The sequence below is a fragment of the Vulpes vulpes genome, chromosome 7 (genome assembly GCF_048418805.1).
Source record: "Vulpes vulpes isolate BD-2025 chromosome 7, VulVul3, whole genome shotgun sequence".
Lineage (NCBI taxonomy): Eukaryota > Metazoa > Chordata > Mammalia > Carnivora > Canidae > Vulpes > Vulpes vulpes.
In genome coordinates this window covers 118777298-118792720 of record NC_132786.1, presented here as the reverse complement: position 1 = coordinate 118792720, position 15423 = coordinate 118777298, and the positions used below count along the sequence as shown (strand labels likewise).

The following is a 15423-nucleotide window of genomic DNA, read 5'->3' as shown; positions in this document are numbered from 1 at the left end:
TAGAGAGTTTGGCAACTAGATAACAGGGGGTGGGTGGGAATGACCTTCTAAATTAGATGGTGAAATAGGAACAAAAGTGAGTCAGTGTCAAAGTTCTTTCAATTTTAAAAAATTTCTTAAAAGATTGATTGATTGATTGACTTGAGAGACAGAGTCACATAGAGGGAGAAGCAGACTCCCCACTAAGCAAGGGGGCAGTTGTGGGGCTCAATCCCAGGACCCTGGGATCATGACCTGAGCTGTAGGCAGATGCTTAACCACTGAGCCACCCAGGTGCCCCTCAGCCCTTCAAAGTTCTTTTAGTTCATGGTGCCCTGGAAAGTGCCTAGTATATGAGAAACAACCTGTAAACATTTGTGAATGAATGAATAAATAAATCCATGGCACACTTAGTAAGCAGTAAGGAGTAAGTCATGGTTGTAATGTATCAGGTATATGCTGATGTACAGCCTTTTGTGCCACGGTGAGAGGTTGAAGAAAAGGGCAATTTTCACAGTAGGGCAGAGGAATATGGCCCATTCAGATAAGAAGGTTTTATACCTGGAGATTATAAACACAATCAAGCAAAGTTGATGAAAACATCAACTGGATAAGGGTAGGGAGGGATAAATAACTTCAGTTGCAAACCAACTTAATCTGGGTTGAAATGTCCCAGTGTGTAACTGAAAAAAACATACCTGGAACCTCAGAGGAAGGAGGAACTTGATCATAGACTAGCCCTGGTCAATGGACACCACAGGTTTACACAAAATGTACTGTGTGCCAGACACTGGAAATGTGAAGACGAATAAGACAGTCCGGGCCTTCAAGGAACATAGAGTAATTACGATTCAGTGTGATACATACAAGAATGGGAGTAGGAACACGACATAGAAGTAATGTATAGGAAGGAATAATTAATTCTACATGGTATATGTGTGGCAGGAGGAGGTATCAAAAGAGACTTCACAGAGTGGCTGACAATGGGAACGTTAAAGCTACCCAGAAGTTTTCTAGATGAAGGTGGAGAAGTGCCTATTGAGAAAAGAAAGGCAGGGTCAGCTTTGTGGAGATGTAAAGCAAAGTTAGAGAAATTGCTGCTCATATAATATGTAAAAAGTACGTGGTGAACCATGAGATCAGCATCCCGGGGCCATTGCAGCAGCCAGCTATCTTTGAAGCCAATGAGCCTTTTCCTTAAGGTCTCTAACATGGAAAGGGAGGCCAATTAGGCAAGGCCGGTCTGTACTGAGGACTTCAGAAAGCAGATATTATTTTTATTTTTTTAGGTTTTTAAAATTTGTTTTGAGAGTGAGTGCGCACATGAGCAGGAGAGGGGCAGAGAGAGAGACAGAATTTCAGGCTGAATCCACGCTGAACGTCGAGCCCAACGTGGGCTCGCTATCACAATCCTGAGATTGTGGCCCTAGACGAAGTCAAGAGTTGGAAGCTTAACCAACTGAGCTACCCAGGTGCCCTCCAGATATTACTTTAAAATCAAAGGTAAGAAGAGATTGAGTTCATCAGTGATGATGATTTTACTGACTGACAGTACTGATGAGAACCAATTGAAAGTCAAAAGTAAAATTCTGACGATATTGTTGGAAATGATCCTGGAAAAAATGGAGAGAGACATCTTAAGAAACCTAATCAGGGGCTTTTAATCAGCTCTGATTTAAAGATACATACACACAAACACACATAAAAAAAGCAAACAAAGAAAAAAAAAACAGAACAGAGATTCAAAGAGTGCTAAATCTGGCAGGAGCATGAAGTATCAGTAGTCTAGCTTTTTCATTGTGTAGGTTGGAGAATAGATTCCCAGAGGGGAAAAATGACACTGTATATTAATAAGAGAATTCAGATTCAGTACTTTTTTACTACAGGGACCCACTGTTGCAGAAGAGGAGTCCTGCATACTACTCTGCAGACCAGTTGTATTAGAATCTTCTGGATAGTGTAAAATATTTTCATTTTCCAAAATCCCATCCCCCCCAATGTTTTAGCCAATGGTCTGGGGTGGACTCTAAATTCTCCATTTTTTAAAGGTTTTCATGCAATCTCTGGGATTTGAAAACCATTGGCCTAAATGAGCTCTTAAGACTATATAGGAAAAAAAAAAAGAGTATGTAGGAGACTAATGATGGTTACTGACTAAGGGAAATATATTCACCTGTAATAAAGAGAAAACCTGCAATGATACCCTAGTTTTTTGAGAAACTGAACATTTAATCATATTTTAATCACTAATTAATATGTTTTAAATGTCTATTACATGCCTGGTTATATGGGAAGAGAAGAGGAATATGAAAAGAATGAGTTTATTCTTTGTGTTTTTTTTTTTAAGAGATCCTATTGAAGAATTTACTAGAGTTTTTCCGTGAGACAATAGATTTTCCTCACGTCAGCACATTGTAATGTTGTGTGTTTCTTGGTTCATCACATGAGAACTTGTGGTAGCACTCACAGCGGAAGATATCAAGGTGACAGCTTTTACAGCAGTGTAAGCGTTAGCATTAGAAGTGTAAGAATTTATATACTGTGCAAAGGAATTTTCTGTCTATTTTGTGCTATCAAAATGTTTACCCACTAGGTACCACCTGTTCTATGTCTATGCTGATAAAACTACAAAAATCGGCATGATTAAACAACAAAGCCTTTAAAAAAAAAATCACCACCAAATACCTTTAGGTAAGCCGGATGTGATTCAACTCTGAACTGAATATAAACAGAGACTCTCTCATTTCAGGGATAAAGTATTAAGCTCAGAATGCGTGGGCCAAACAGTCAACCAGCCATGGTCATTAAAATAAAGCTTCTACTCATCTACTAAACTTCGAAGAGGTCTTTTCATTCCCAAGACACTGCCTTCCTCGTTGCCTTTAAAAACCTTCCAGGCAACATTTACTCTGAAAGAGTACACCAGGTCATTTATTAATGTCACTGAGATTTCAATTAACGAGAAGGAAATGTTAATATTAATATCGAGTGCCTTTTTAATTCTTCAAATAAAATATCAGCAAGTAAGGTGGGGAAACTTGTTCACTCTGGATTCTTCCTCATTTAGCTATCATGCAAGATCTAGTAGAGTGAACTCTTAAAGTTCACAGATGTTGGGATTGGCTTGATTATTTTGAAATGGACAAGTTCTAAAGTTCCAGGCATTATACTTCTGTGATTTTTCAGGCCTTGGAACTGAATCAAGTGTGGTGGAGGGAGGCTGAGGGAGTCTTGAGATTGCGGACTTCTCACATACATAAATTAACGGCTTGGCTGTTCTCTACCTGTTCTCATTGATATAGGACAACGTGTGATGTTTTGAAAAAAAAAAAGTATCTTAAAAAAATGAGATTAGTCAAGAGGTCAATTTTATTGAAAGCTGAAAGCTGTTAACTCACGCTACACGTGGCGAGTGATTATGGTAGCTAGATTCAGAATAAGAATAGCACCGGAAAGGAGGCCTGCATAGATCTCTCCATATTTTTGAACTGGGAATTTCTTGAGTTTGAGGGTTCATGAAGATCTCAGGATGCATACCTTGTGAATGTCAAGGGTCTACTATAATTAGTTCTCATGAGTGGTTTCTTCCTCATCTAATCACAGAACATAATTTTCATCTTAAAAAATCTACTATACTATAGCAATTTATTAATATTTATTAAGTGCCTTTGGGAAAAGTAACTTAGTGCCCAGCCATAATTTAACTTAAAACGTGTTAGATTCTTATAATGAGCTTATATGATTTTCATATTAAGGTAGGGTGACTTAAATATTTTTGAAAGAACAATTCATTATACTTCTGTTTGATCATTTCAAATGCTGTGCTTCCAAATTCAGTGTTATTTAAATAATTCTAATCAGCACAACCTGCGATCTCCATGAAAAACTGGCCATTTTAATAGAACTCTTCCAAGCAATTCTAGTTTGAATATTCACCTCTCAATGAGTTTTCTGGGAAATCGGACAAAAGGATTTAAGGAATGATGGCAACAATTCTCAGGGTGACTTTTAAAGAGCCATCTATAAACGTTATTAGTACAAGAATTCTAGAACTAAATGAAATGCCCCAGGGTTCTAGGTCCTTCTAAGTAGCTGAGATATTTAAGAGCAGAGTTACTTTCATACTAAAACTACAACTTAAAAAAGCATAATGGAAACTTTCCTTGGGTCAAGATAAGAACTGAATATCAGACACCGGATTGTAAGAGGCAGCACAGTTTTCCTATTTTGTTGGTAAGATGATATGCTAGGATATCTTTTGGGTTCAAGATAGAATCAAGTGATTACCGGCATTTAAAGTTACTCTTTTCTCAACATATGACTGAAGGGACAGAGATTAAGCAAAATAGACAAGATTCCATGATGAGAGAAAAGAACAAGATAATAAAGGAAGAAAGAGTATAGTAGAAAAGGTGAAGGTAGCAGAGAAATTTTAAGAAGACCAACTGGAAATGTAGAATGCAGGATGATAGAAATGTATGAATAGAATCCACTGAGGAAACACAAGGAATCTTAAATGTAAGTGAATTTCAAAATAATTTCACTTTTTGTCTTTAATCATGTACTCACACTGTTCACTTTGTCATTCAATTTAGCTTGTACAACACCTCCAAACATCTTAAGATAAAATTCACAGCCTAAGTCTTAAATCCTATGGAGAGCTCCCTTAACAATATTAATGTTCTATTTCTTTCTTCCTCTCACTTTAGTTAAGATAGAGAAGTCAAGGGAATATGTTCTTAGAATCCTAATGGATTACACAATGAAACACGTGCTTGGGTAAAATTTAACCTCCTAGAAAGCAGTTTTCTTCCAGATTTAATTTATGGGAACTCAGTATTAGATATGCAATATACAATTTACTTATACAATTAGAGACACAGCAATCTGAGAAACAGAAGTACATTTACTAATTCTCAATTTTCTATTTAACGTTCATGTTAAAGTAAATCCCCCCCCCCCCATTTTTTGGGATCATTTTAGTATAGCAGATCCTAAGAGTTACTGGTAGATGACAAAGAAAGAGGCGGCTTAAAAATCACCAGTGTTTCAGTTTAACATTGTATGTATGAAAATGCTCAACCTCACGAACATTGCTTAATATGGTTGACAGACTCCATCTTTTAAAAACTCTTCCATTCCTTGAACTTCCTTGATATGTTACACGGTAATTTGGTTCTTCTTTCCCCCTCTTTTTTTTCTCTGCTTCTTTCTCTTCTTGCCTCTAAAAAATATGGATGTTACTGAGCTCCTCTTGGTAAATCATCTTTTCCAGAAATCTTCTCCTCTCTCATGGATTCATTTATCACTTCTGGATTATTTCACAAATATTCCTCTCTGGCTATATATAACCTCTGTCAAGTTCTAATTTTCTAAATGTTTGCTACTTCAACTTACTTTTCTTGCCACCACCTCAGACTCAGCATGTCTAGGGCTCAATTCATCATGTGTCTATTTAAGTAATTTTTAAAAAGTTTATCCTTAATCCAGATCCCTCACAATTCCCCTCCCCAATAACATCCTCCAAATGCTCCACTGTTGACTAGATCTTCACAAAACACTGCTTTGATCATATCACTTGCTTATGAAAAACCTTTAAAGCCCCTGCTACCTAAACGATAGAGTACATACTTGTTAGCTTGACATTTAGGGCTCATACCATCTATACAAGTATTTACTGAGCTCTTTTATTCACGAGGCATTGTTAGGCACTAGAGATGAGCAGGACATTCATGGTCCCTGCTGACATAGAGCTCGCAGTCTAGTAGGAAAGACAAACATTAAAATATAAGTTTATGTGGGGCAAGTGTGAAATATGGGTGTTGTGGGGACCTCTAGCAGGGGGAGATACTTGAATAATAGCTGGAATACTCACTACTGTTTTCTTATAAATTAGGCATACATGGTGAATAGTGAAAACTATGGCCAAATAAAAGGAAAGATATTATAGAATATTTGTCATAACCTTGGATTAAATATCTATTTTATGGAGCTGATCATAATGGGAATTATTTAATTCACTTTATGTACAAGAATTTATGGTACTTTATATAATATTCTTTTTTAGTTTTCATAACAATCTTGCAACATGGGTATCCTTATTCCCTTTTTAGAGATGGGGTAACAGCCTTGAAGAGATAGACTCCAAGGACTCTACCCAAAGTCCTAATAATTAAGTAACGGCAAGGTAGGCTTCAGATTCAAAACACATCTTCTTTCTCCTACATGCCATGAATGGATCATACACAAGTTTTCCACACAAACATACTTAGCAATGATGGACTGGACATCCTAGGGCCTCCTCCACAGGGTGTCAGCCTTGAGCAGCTGGCCACAGGTGGCAACATCACAATATTTTGAGGAAGATTTTATTCTGTAACATTCTTGTAAAACTGCTTATTTCACGCTGCCTTTTAAGAAATGTTCTCTACTGTAATGGGAAAATTAGGACTACACAAGGCATAGGCAGTCCTTGTGAATAGTTTTTAAGTTAAACTCCTTTAAAATTAATTATTTATGATATAAAAACAGTGTATTAGACTTAATGCTTAACTTTTGGATACACAGAAAATATAGCTAAAAAAATCTTCTTAAATTTTCTGCATCACAATAAATTTACTCAAATCCACATTGCAAATTTCCTTGTTACTTTCAGTATTTGAAACAAAATGTGTTTTAGCTGTTCTCTAATTCTTATATATTAGAAATCAGAAATTATGTTGAAAAGGAAATATTCAATATTATTCTTTACCACTGCATGCATGAACTTTTATGATTTCCTAAAACATATTTGTCAATGTCTAATTCTATATCTACAGTTAATATTTTCTCCCAAAATATGTATTTCATTATTTCTTTTTATACTTTATTCTTGATTTTTTTCCTAGAATATACATTTTAGAAGTGCTGATTAGTTTACTACAGAATTTCTTGTTTTGTCTGCAGATGTTAATTTTAGCATTTTGGACTGAAGAAGTAGAGAAAGGTAGAAATTCACTAAACTGTATTATTATCACAACCTATTTTAATGTAGATTATTAAAGCAAATACATAGGTAAAGTAATTCTTTACGTAGCTTATATTTCTCTTAAAATTATTTGTAAAACTACTTCAAGGCATTAAACAGAACAAAGTTTCCTCAGATATTGTACAAAATGATACTTGCACAGTGGTTTCCATGTATATGGGATTTAATTCTTTGATTCCAAAACATTATTTTTGGCTATGGTATGTTAATAAAAAAAAATGTTTTGTAACTGAAAACAAACAAACATACTCCTTAACTCATAAGCTAATACTCAAGATACGGCTATTCCTAAAAAAATTAAGATGCCTATAACTTACTTCAAAAAGAATCTATAAGCACAGATTATAATATTTTGCCAATCAGCCCAATGTCTATTTTAGAAGTGTTACGTGGCTTCCTTAAAGTTTTATAACTAGTTTGTGGCAGAGTCAGAATAACACCCCTAAGTTTAACTCACTTTGGCTTTTTATTTTTCCATTCTTGAACTGTTTAGCACAGTTATTAAAGAATATTTAATTACCTATTGGCAAAGAGAAGCTTATATTAGATATTAACCTACGATGAAGGAAGTGATTACAGTACTATATACTAATATTCATCTAAGATAGCAAAGCAATGTCATTTACCTTAAATTTACGTCTCTGCTCTGCACAGCTGTTGAAGAACCACAAGTCTGTCTCATGGCTGTAAATGTAACAAGAACAATAATGCGACCAATTTTCATACCTAAACTAAATTAAGTAGATTTGTTATAGGCTAGAAAACTGATACTGTATTTTACAAAAGAAAATTTTAATTTACAGATTATGGAAGTGTGCATGTGTGCATATGCATATACAAATGTGTGTCTGTGTGGGGGTGGGCATGTATGCTTTTAAAAAGAGTAAAAGAAGTTTACTCTTTTTAATCTGGAAATTAGTTTCATGAAATTGAAAGCATTACTTACTCTCTTTGGCTAACTTTTCTTTTTATGGATCACTATGGGTATACTATGTCTAGGAACTGCTATGAGTGGATATAAATAAATATCATAAATCAAGAGAAGAGGCTGTCTTCAGCTGTTATATATGTTTTCTGGGGTGCATAGTAAGCATGTAAAGAAGAAACATCTGGTAATGCTTAGGTTAATATCAGGTCCCATTTGCATCACAATCTTTATATATTATTCATCAATATGTCATTAATCAATGTACCTAATGATTGGACCTACTCAATTGGTGCTTTATGTAATGAATAGAAAATGTAAACATGTTTCAAATACATATATTCAGATATCTATACATGAAAGCGAAATTACTACTACAATTGGTACTCAAGCTTGTCAGATGTGATTTTTTTCTTTCCATTTTGTATTAGATAGGCTAATATCTATGCCATCTGTAGCACAAAACTCTGAAAAAATTTAAATGAAAAAATAATAGTAAATAAATACTAGTCTGCTAGAAATAGAATCTTTACCATGTCACACTTCAAATCTGGCTACCATTTTTCAACATTTAAAATAAATCAGTTGTGTGTAACAAGACCTAATATTGTTCTTGTGACTTGAGCCATCAAAACAGATTTTTTAAAAATCTGTATTTTTTCAAACTTTATAAAATAGTTCTCCATCAAAACTATATTTTAAAAATGAAAAAACACACGCTCTTTTTTGTTCTTCTAACAATGTGTTGTGTCTGATAAAGCACAAACCACCGTGATCTATTATAAGCACCAAATACCTAGCCTTTACAAGTTCATATTTTGAAACGTGTTCAATTATCTTTATGAATTTTAAGAGATAATTTATACCAATTCTACTTTGAAAGATTGGTTAAATTCTTAGTTAAGTAGAAAAAGAGCTGATTGTGAGAAAATCATAAGAGATTTAAAGTGTTAATTTCATATTAAATGGTTAAGATTTTTAAGAAAAAATATTCAACCCTTTTCTTTAACATAAGTGGCTAATAGTGCAACTCACATTAAATGGCATTTGCAGATGTAAGGATAAGCATTACCTAATATCCTCATTTAACAACATATGTAACCTAGTATAGAATGCTGTTAGGTTTTAAACACAATCCCAGTATGTTTATAGTTGCTAAACTTATTAAATACTATGAAATACTAACTTTAGCCTCAGATTATATTAATCACAGTATATATTTTGATGAAGAGTTAAGTCTTCATTCATTATTTCTCAATTCTCATTCATAAAAACCAACTTTTCATTCCTATGACTTTCTGGCATTCGACTTGATTAAAATACAAAATAATAAAAAAAACTACAGTTTTATAATTTATACATCGGAGATACATTCGTATTAATAGGCATCATAAAACACTAAATATAAGTGACACAAGAAAAGTCTTAGTAGTAATGGTTAGCACCTGAAATTTAAAAGGTATTTAAATTGCTTTCAATTACCCTTTCACAATAAAATAACAAAATTGAGGACTTCTCAAAATTTTATTTACACAACATCTGGTACATGAGCGACAATTTCTGATTTTAGAGTCATTAATATTCCTACCATATGTGTGTGTTATCTAAGAAAAATTATGTATATTTTAGTTAAACAAAGTATCAAATCTTGCCTTCCAATGCAACAACAAAACAAAACAAAACAAAAAAAAGAGAGAAAGGAAGAAAGAAAAGAAAAGAAAGAAAAAGAAAAAAGAAAGAAGAAAGAAAGAAAGAAAGAAAGAAAGAAAGAAAGAAAGAAAGAAAGAAAGAAAGAAAGAAAAATCTAAAACCCAGCCATTCTTTCCAGAGATGCCCTGGTAACCAGAATAAAGAAACTTCTACTGGACTTAGCTTTGGGGAGGAAGGAACAACTATTTTGTCTATTTTGTTGAGACATGTTAAAACAGAATTAGGACGATATGTAGTGTTTTTCCCAATAGTCGAAACAATCAGCTCCTACCTTTGGCTTATGCTGCCAGCATTTAAACCTCCTTTGCTATATACCAACAACAGTGAAAAACTCCCACTCTGAAGTCACAGTGAGGGAAAGATTTCATTTGCCATCTTCTGTGACTTTTATGTAAGTTTTTCTCTGTCATGCAAATATATGGCGAGGCTGTCATGGAATAAGACAATTCGATGGAAAGACTCCAATCACTGTCATTACTTGGGGAGAGATGATGGTGAGGAAAGTGTGTCGCCATAAAATTACTGATTAGTTTAAACAACAGAGTGTAAAATTTATTTTTAAAAAAATTAATACGATTCTTAAACTCAGGCTGATTCAACAAAACTTTTGCAATCATGGCAGACATTTGAACTTTAGACTATTGGAACACATCCCCTCTCCACAAGTCCTCCTTCTTCCCACCCACCTCCCGCAAATGGGTCTGTTCCCAAGAATATACATTCTCATCTCAAATTTGTCTAGGGACCAAAAATTTAATCCAGCTTTTACATAATAAGTAGTTTCTGGATTGTGTAGATCAGTAGCCTATAATTCTCTGTCATACATACTAAACTTCAGGAGGCCATCATATAAGACTTAGTTACTAACATCTGGGAGTACACCTGAAAATGAAAATAGACACCTAGGCCAGGCCAGAAAAAATTCCAAGACTGTTTTGGTAAAATAAAGCAACAAGGAAGATGCTTACTGTGTTTCAAACTAAGCTTACCTTATCAGATGTGTACGTAACACATGATTCAGGAAAAACCACTGCTTATCTTTCAACAGAGCTGATAGACATTTTGAAAGATGTTTTATGTAACCTCAGATCCTACCTACCACACATTTAATAATTACACCCTAAAAATGTTTCTTCCCCCCAAACAATGTCCTATGTACTCTGGGTAGGATTATACAAAACAATGGTTATATTATGTAACGAAAAGTTACTTTAAAGGACATACATACTATCAGTTTCACAAGACAAACATAGGGAATAAGGACAACAAACTCCAGAATGTGTTTTTATAACTGTAGCAACAGCAATAACTCCTTGGCAAACTCAAACACTTTTTTTGGCAACCCTGGAGGTTTTCTGCATTTGTCACTTGGATACAACTGCGGAGGGTTGTCTAAGACTGCTTTGTCTCCTTCCATAGCATCTTACTATGGCTTTGCTTTTAAGGAAGAAATTTCACATTTTACTTTAACTTGTTTGTGAGTAAAACTCCGTTAAAATCCCACAAGGGAGTTTTATACAAAACTTCTTATGCCTACGTATACCAAATGTGGTTTCTATATAATTTTTGTAATAAGTAACCTTGTAGACTTTTGAAATCTATGGGAGCGGAAATTTTTTTCCCTTTCAAGAAGATAAAATGAGCTCTCCTTTTGAATTGAAATTACCGACATATGCAAATGTAAAAATTTCTGAATGTATACAACTGGGTCTATACATTTGTTATCATAATGAACATCTTTTAGAATAAGATCCCAAGGACAAGAATGCTTTACTAACCTGCAGTGGTCTCTGTTTATCACTGCTCTTAGGAGATTTCAATCCACTTGTTTGCTGCTGTAAGAGAAGTTGTCTCGCTGCTTGGAGAGCCTAGAAGTAAAAAGGGAACAATATCTAATACTTTGTTGAAAGGTAAATTGATTATCAATAATTGATTATTCCCTGGTTAATAGTAAAAGTCTTCAATGTATGAGAACCCCTTTCTCATCCTCCCTTCTAGAGAGAATTATTAAAGATCTAATGTGAAATAAAAATTCCACAAAGCACATATACACAACTTTACTTAAAGTCATGGAGATACATGTAATCCTGTAGGAAATAAAGTTAATTTGCTTAAAGTGCTTAAAGAGGAAAAAAATCATAAACTGCATCAATAACCTCATTTACACAAGGAACTTGTCTTTGAGTGTTCAACTAAAATGCCCACTCCCTTTTAAATTATCATTCAATTTGCATTTTCATATTACAATTTTGAAGCAAAAGCAGTAGACTTCAAGTGTTACCGGAAGCTGTAATTAAATTTGACAAATCAACATCAGATTATCTTGAAAGTGAATTAATAAGGATTTTCACTAAAGATTAAAAACACTTTTTTTGTACTTACAATTCAAGGGGAAACCTCTCCTTTGACAAAATAAAGTGCAGTTTTAATGCCAAATAAAATTGAGTGGTTTTCATTTGCATTCTTAGCAAAATCAGAGAACAAAGAAATTACCACTCAACCAATCAGGTTTGTTTCTATGAGTGACAAAATACCAATCAAAATAGAAGATGTTTTCATTTATTTTTATGGTTTTTTTCCCCATTCAGGAAAATAAAACTTAACATAAGAAATGAATGTAAGCATTTCTTTTACAGAAGGAGGCACAGTTTGGTGAGTGTATTATATAAACTTATAGAAAAATCAGTGCCATAAAAATACATATTGAGATGTTTTAAAGGTAGCAGTGTAAATAGGAAAAAAAGAACTTTTTAAGAGCCTCTACTTTGCAAACTCATTTTTCCTCTCAATAACTGAGTTCGATGAACACTAATGATGAAATTTTTCAACACATACAACTAAAATAAATCATTGCCCTACTCTGTTATTCAGTGTTTTTAGAATATGAGGTAAATTTTTCATGATGAGAGAAATATCTTAGATCAATATTCTACTATAATAATTGAGATTCTAAGCTGATAAAAAGTACAATTTTGATTGGAATCAATGATCTGGTTTTTAAGAGAGTTTCTAGTATCCATGACAACAGTTGCTTTGACAAGATGTGCATATGGCATTACACTGCCAGCTGGTGTGAACAATGTTTGAACTACTGCATTGAGATGCTGAGCAAACAGAAAAAGTTGCCACGTCTTAACCCTCAGGGAAGGCAGTCATCCCCTGATCAATTATGAAAAGACAGAGAGAGGGCTGCTACAGTCTGGCTCCAAGCAAGTTTTCTGAGAAGGCAGGCAGACATAGAAACCAAAGTAAACAAACTGAAGGCACTAGCACCATCCCCTAACAACACTGATTTGTCTTCCCGGAGCAGGATCTGGCATAGTTTGTAAAGCACACTTTTTACATTTGGAGACACACTCATTCAGCAATCTTTTGTTTTTTCAATTTTTCAAGTAATCATAACCTAAATGTTTCTCAGGATGTCACATTCCAGTGAACTCAGGCAATTTTATTAAAGTTCGCTTTGAAAAAAAAAAAAAAGAGAGAGAGAGACCAAATAAAAAATTCCACGGATACTTTATCATCACAAAACTTAGTTCAAAATATTTCACTTACTATTCCAAATAATACAGCTTTCCTTTTTTAATTGCAACGTATAAAATAACTCCAAATGATATTTTTCAAGTGGAAATTGTGATAGTGTGACTTAGGTTATGTCTATGTGAAATTCAAAAAAAAAAAAAAATCCACCAACGATTTTAGCCTTCGATGCCAAAATCGACACAAATTCTGCCTAATTTTTTCATAAAATTGTTTTTTCCCTTTGAGTTCATTAGTTTATTTTGTATACCTGCAGTCTTAGTTTACATTTAATTCTGCAATCGTTTATTATTCTTAAAGGATTCTAATGAACACAGTTCTAATTCTTGAAGTCATGAATGGCTGGAACTAAAAGCAACCTTAGAAATCACCTACTCTGATGCTCTCAGTTTAGCAAATGAGAAAAATGAGGCCTAGAGTAATCCAGTGTTTTGTTCAAGGTCTCCTGCTTCCAGAAGGCCAAAGTGCATTCCAGTGTGCCATACTGTCTCAGTTCCATCAAGAAACCCTTAGATGGCAATGGGTAAAACTCTACTAATGGAGAACATATGGTACCATAATGAATTATTTTCTCCTGTAGAGAGAGAATATTCATCTATCAAAACCTAGAAGAAAAGCTACACTATAATTTTTTGATGTCTGAATTTGTCAGTGTTTGTATGGAATAATTACCACTGAATATATATTCATTTTTATAGCGAAGTGTTCCTGCCATCCTTGACTTGCGTTTCACCACATACTCTACCAATACCTGATGGAACTCTATGCTTCTGTAACACTCTGATCACTTGACCAGTTATTACAAATCAACTGAAGAATTCTAGAGCTGGACATAAACCTTACCAATTGTTTAGCCTTCCGTATTTTGTAGGCGAATGACTAAAGAATCAATACAACAATAATTTGATTAAAGTCACAAGGCAGTAACGTAGTTTGGTCAAAAATTCAGACTCTTGTCTCCCAAGCCTGGGGCCCTAGTCGCTTTGTCACACGGCATGATGTTTATTCATCTCAACCCAAACAAGTAACCAAATGGAATATGGAATACCCAGTGGCTAGAGAAAGATACTGGAAAATTAGATCTCTTAGAAGTACAGCTCACGAAAATTTCACTGAACAAAAGTATATACATACACTCTTTTTATTTATTTTCTATTTTTTTTTAAAGATTTCATTTATTTGAGAGAGGGAGAGAGAGACAGAGCATGAGCAGGGGTAGGAGGCAGAGGGAAGAAGAGGGTGAAGCAGACTTCCTGCTGGGCAGGGAGCCCCAGTGGATGGACAGTGGGACTTGAGTCCAGGACCCTGGGATCATGACCTAAGCCAAAGGCAGATGCTCAACTGACTGAGCCACCAGGCACCTCACGTACACTGTTTTTAAAGGAGTAATAATCATAATGGAATACCACTGATAGCCAGCTAAACTTTTAAAGTACCTTGGTTTCCATGCACATTTAGAATTATCTTTAAAATAGTCCAGGATCATCTTTCAACACAAATCCTCATGAAAAAGAACCACTTGCCTTTCTCAACATTCTTTTCGTAGCCGTAGAGATCGCTATGGTAAATATAAAAGGTGGGAGAACAAAAAACAACTCCAAGAGATCAGGATGATTTAAAACTCATGAGCAGGAATCTTTGGCAGTTCGCATTCTCACTGCAGGCATTGCATGACATTTTTATTCCCAGTATTCTGGATATCATTTTAGAGCTGAATTTCAATAAACAATTGCTCGGAGACATTTTGTTCATCTTTGTAATTTATTATTGTAGCTACATAAAAGGCAAAAGATTATGAGATAAAACACTTTCATCAATATAAGGTGTTAGGTGTCAAATTATGTAAAATATTAATTTGAAAATCACTTGTCCACTTCAATGGGTAAACAGAAAAGATGGATTCCTGGGACATTCATTAAGTTCTATGAGCTGTTTAGGTATTTATAGGATCACCCACTGCAAAAACAACAACCATCCAAACAACCTCTGCACCCCCCCCAAAAAAAACAACCCGTAAAACAAAAGGCAAAAGATGTTTACAAAATCTCCTTTAATAATGACTGTGATTCTAGTGAACAACAAGAAAGAGGTTTCTAAGGCAGCCAAACCATATCTAGTTTCCAAAAACACATTTGTTTTGCATTAACAGTGCACTTTACTTAATGAAGTTATCTAATTTTAGTAAAGCTAAAGAAAATTAAGGTAGGACATTTAAAAAATTGGAATCAGATTAAAATATCTT

General features: G+C 34.3%; 1 protein-coding gene across 50 annotated transcripts in view; it reads right to left on the bottom strand.

Annotated features, from left to right (window-relative positions):
• FOXP2 (forkhead box P2) overlaps positions 1 to 15423 on the bottom strand; it is a 553446-nt gene that overhangs the window by 141180 nt on the left and 396843 nt on the right. For 41 of the 50 annotated variants that reach the window (XM_072764793.1, XM_072764790.1, XM_072764800.1 and 38 more), the window contains one exon: positions 11420 to 11509. In XM_072764793.1, the coding sequence (XP_072620894.1) occupies positions 11420 to 11509 (90 nt within the window). Of the gene's footprint in view, positions 1 to 7632; positions 7691 to 11419; positions 11510 to 15423 lie in introns of all 50 variants that reach the window. The other 9 variants (XM_072764834.1, XM_072764832.1, XM_072764840.1 and 6 more) reach the window with 1 other exon arrangement.